Here is a 4320-nt window from a genome sequence, read left to right on the forward strand (position 1 = left end):
TTAAGACTGCACACTGGGGCTGGTGAGATGGCTCAGTGGTCTAAAGCACCTACTTAAAACAAGCTCAGCAAAGCACAGAGACCGAGGTTCAATTCCCCAGCACCACATGCCAGCCAGCCCTGCCCCCTCTGAGCTGGCCACACACACACACACACACACACACACAAATAAATAAAATTTTAAAAAAATTTAAAAAAAAGACTGCACACTTTGAGTCTTTTTCTTCCTTTCTTTTTTTTTTTTTTTTTTGAGTACTGGAATCAGACTCAGGACCTCGTAGTTGCCAGGCAGGTGCTGTGCTGTTGTGCTATATCCCTGCCTTTGAGTCTTTAGGCTTTTTCTGTTTGCTGGTTGTATTCTCATTTTTATCTTTTCCCGCTGCCATAGGCTCTGGGAATGTTCTGAAGGTTCAGCAGCTGCTCCACATTTGTAGTGAACACTTTGACTCCAAGGAAAAGGAGGAAGAAAAAGACAAGAAGGAAAAGAAAGACAAGGACAAAAAGGATGCCCCTGCTGACATGGGAGCACATCAGGTTGTGGGGGCAGCCAGGCTCTCAGGAGAGGATGCTCTGGGAAAGAAGGGAGAAGTGTGTAGCACAGCTGTAAAGACCCCTAGGCAAAGAGGGAGAGCGGTCTGTCTGACTGGGGGCTGACGGTCGAGGATGGTCCCCATAGGGTTACTTCTTTTCAGAGAGATCTTGAGTCAGGGTGACTGTTTTGGCTTGTGTAGGTGAGCTCTACTGCCTCTTCACTTACAGGGAGTGGCTGTTCTTGGAATTGCCCTGATCGCTATGGGGGAGGAGATAGGTGCAGAGATGGCGCTTCGAACCTTTGGCCACTTGGTAAGTTTGGCTGAGGAGACTGGAATGTCTTTTTGGGGGGTGGTGCTGGGGATTGAACCCCAGGGCTTTGCCTGCTAGACCAGCACCTGCCCACTGAGCTGTACCCCAGCCCTGGAAAACACTGATATGATGACCGGAGGTTCCCCAGAGGAGACTTGGCTCATGGGTTTTCTTGGTGGTCATTTGCTTTGCTCTCTGTGCAGAATCCCCACCCGAACGGGGGATTGAGCTAAGGCCCTTGCGCTTGCCAGGGAAGCGCTTATTCCACTGAGCCATCTCCCCAGCCTCTCTGTGCAGAATTTAAGGCCCCTTTTCATGCATCAGCCCATACTTGTAGGTGAACATGTTTCTGCCACTTTTCCCTTATCCAATGTTAATTCCTTTTATTACCAGTTGAGGTATGGGGAGCCTACGCTCCGACGGGCTGTGCCTTTAGCACTGGCCTTAATCTCCGTTTCAAACCCTCGCCTCAATATCCTGGATACGCTGAGCAAATTCTCTCATGATGCTGATCCAGAGGTTTCCTACAACTCCATCTTTGCCATGGGCATGGTGGGCAGCGGTGAGTACCAGGGAGAAGAAAATTCTAAGCAGATCAGGGGAGAACTCACAGGGTTTTTCCCCAAGCCTCTGTGATATTTAACATTTCTAGGTACCAATAATGCCCGCCTGGCGGCAATGCTGCGCCAGTTAGCCCAGTATCATGCCAAGGACCCCAACAACCTCTTCATGGTGCGCTTGGCCCAGGTACAGGATAGAAGCATTCTCCTTGGGGTGTGCTGAGCCCAGTGTGGGTGATGATGGAGGGGGATACGGATTCTTGGCTTGGGAGGGAAGATGTGGACACAGGGAGGGATTTTTGCCTGGCTGAGTTAGGCACTACCTCCTTAGCCTTCCATATCCGCTTTCCTCTTTTCACAGGGCCTGACACACTTAGGGAAGGGCACACTCACCCTTTGCCCCTATCACAGTGACCGGCAGCTCATGAGTCAAGTGGCCGTGGCAGGGTTGCTCACTGTGCTTGTCTCTTTCCTGGATGTTCGAAACAGTGAGTTCCCATCAGAAACATACTGTGGAATGTTTTGGTGATGTTCTCTGTCCATTCTTAGCAGGGCCATCTGAACAATCCAGAATCAAGACATCAGCCTAGCTCTTCTATGTCACTGGGTTCTCTGGCCTCTGTGCATTTTAGCTCCCACACCTCTGACAGGATCCAGAGAGGTGTGGGGATACTTAAATCTGGCTTCTACTTCTAAGTGACTGGGAAATGATATTTGAGTCTGAGGGCTGGGGTGGAGAGTTAGCGTGTGGTGGGCTAAGTAGTGTGGTACATGAGGAGTATGAGTTCAGTGATAGCAGGTTAAAGGTCAGGGCTCTGGTGAGCTGCACACATGCAGGCCAGGCCTTCCTTGCCATTGTCTGTAACTGTTTGTTCTGTGTGCTTTCCTAGTCATTCTAGGCAAATCTCACTATGTACTGTATGGGCTCGTTGCTGCCATGCAGCCCAGAATGCTGGTTACCTTCGATGAGGAGCTGCGGCCCTTGCCAGTGTCTGTCCGTGTGGGCCAGGTGAGAGCTTGTCACAGGATGTGTGCAGATTATGCTGTAGAACCTGGAAAGCGTACACAGACCTTGCTTCTCTGAAATGAGTGTGGGCAGGAGGGGTCACTCCTCCCCAGCTGGAGTTCCCTCATCTCGCTGTTCTTGTCCCACAGGCAGTGGATGTTGTGGGGCAGGCTGGCAAGCCTAAGACCATCACAGGGTTCCAGACACACACAACCCCAGTGTTGCTGGCCCATGGGGAGCGTGCGGAATTGGCCACTGAGGAGTTTCTTCCTGTTACCCCCATTCTGGAAGGTTTTGTTATCCTTCGGAAGAATCCCAACTATGACCTCTAAGTGGCCACCAGGGCTGGACACTGCTCCAGACCTTTGGGGTCATCATTATCTTCTGTTCTTTTGTAACTGAGAAAACTTTGTTCAATAAAGACCTTTATCCTCAAGATCTCTCTGTTGTCTGTGCTGTGGTAGCCTGGGACTTGATTGGAGTGTGGAGTGATGGGGGAGTTGCATGGACCATCTTTGAGCCTAAGCTGGGGGCGGCTGCCCTATACGGAAGGAGCTAAGCTCCTTTCCTCTGTGTGTGTGTGTGTGTGTGTGTGTGTGTGTGTGTGTGTGTGTGTGTGTTTTACTGGAGCTCGAATCCAGGGCCTCCACCCTAGCCTTTTTTGTTTTTATTTTTGAGACAGAATCTTGGTCTGAGGAGATGGCTCAGTAGAGTAAGCGCTTCCCTGGCAAGCGTAGGTATTTTAATTCAATCCCTGGTTCCGCAAAAAAAAAATAAAATCTGAGACAGAATCTTGCTACATAGTTCTGGCCTGCTTAGAACATAGTCTCTATCCAAGATTGGCCTCAGAGTACTGGCAGTCCTGCCTCAGCCTCCCAGTTGCTGGGATTACAGGTGTGTGCCACCATACCCAACCCAACCTTTTTAGAATTTTGAGACAGGTTATCGCTTTTCTCTCATTAAATCAGATCTAAGCTGTGCTTGAATTTGTCGTCTTCCTGGCTCTTGAACCAACATGCCTGGCTTCCCTTCCTTCTTAATCACCTGTTTTTATTTTCTTGGAACTTGAGAAGCTGATGTATGTAGTGGGTCTTCTTTCTAGGAGATATACCTACACAAATTGTTTGCTTTTGTGGTGCTAGTAGTTGTACCTAGGTATATCCCCAGCCTTTCTTTGTTCATTTTGACTTGTTTGTTGTTAATGTTCTTTTCTTCATAAGAGTCTTGCTAAATCACTAAATTGTCCAGGCTTGGCTCAGACTTGCAGTGTTCTTGCCTCAGCCTCTGAGGGATTTGACGTGAGCACGCATGGTGTATTTTAAAGTTTTGGGAGATGTTAGTGCTTACGTCACTAAGATGTTCTGGCTGGGTCTGAATTTGCTGCCTCAGCCTCTCGGAGTTCTGGGGTTACAGGCATGTTCCAACAATGTTTAAAAATTTTTTTTGGCAGTCCTGGGGATTGGACCCAAGGAGTACTAAACTATATTTCCCTTTTCGTTTTGAGATAGGTTTTAGGCTGGCCTTCAGCTCATTATGTACCCTAGCCTGGTCTTGAACTTGTGATCTTTGGGCTTCAGGCTCCTGAGTGCTACAGTTAATTACAGGTGTGCACCACCATGCTCAGCAAGAGAGGGACATCTTTTTTTTTTTTTGGCAGTACTGGGGATTGAACTCAGGACCTTGCGCTTGCAGGCTGGCACTTATGCTGCTGAGCTATATCCCCAGCCCCAAGAGGGACATCTTTACCTGCTGTGACTCTGCCTGTCAAAGGAGGGTTTTTTTTTTTTTTTAACTGGGGATTGAACTCAGGACCTTGTGCTTGCCAGGCAGGCGCTTATGCTGCTGAGCCATCTCCCTGGCCTGAGGAGGCTGCTATTTGAGAGATTTAATATACTGACGTGCTTCTGGGCTG

General features: G+C 48.9%; 1 protein-coding gene across 1 annotated transcript in view; it reads left to right on the top strand.

Annotated features, from left to right (window-relative positions):
* Psmd2 (proteasome 26S subunit, non-ATPase 2) overlaps nucleotides 1-2835 on the top strand; it is an 11776-nt gene extending 8941 nt beyond the window's left edge. The window contains exons 15-21 of the mRNA XM_004640724.2: nucleotides 388-533; nucleotides 759-842; nucleotides 1236-1404; nucleotides 1495-1589; nucleotides 1764-1890; nucleotides 2293-2411; nucleotides 2558-2835. Of these exons, the coding sequence (XP_004640781.1) occupies nucleotides 388-533; nucleotides 759-842; nucleotides 1236-1404; nucleotides 1495-1589; nucleotides 1764-1890; nucleotides 2293-2411; nucleotides 2558-2740 (923 nt within the window). The 3' untranslated portion in view covers nucleotides 2741-2835. The remainder of the gene's footprint in view (nucleotides 1-387; nucleotides 534-758; nucleotides 843-1235; nucleotides 1405-1494; nucleotides 1590-1763; nucleotides 1891-2292; nucleotides 2412-2557) is intronic.
* Nucleotides 2836-4320: the final 1485 nt, after the last annotated feature.

The sequence above is a fragment of the Octodon degus genome, unplaced genomic scaffold, assembly GCF_000260255.1.
Source record: "Octodon degus isolate 3935 unplaced genomic scaffold, OctDeg1.0 scaffold00126, whole genome shotgun sequence".
Taxonomy (NCBI): Eukaryota; Metazoa; Chordata; class Mammalia; order Rodentia; family Octodontidae; genus Octodon; species Octodon degus.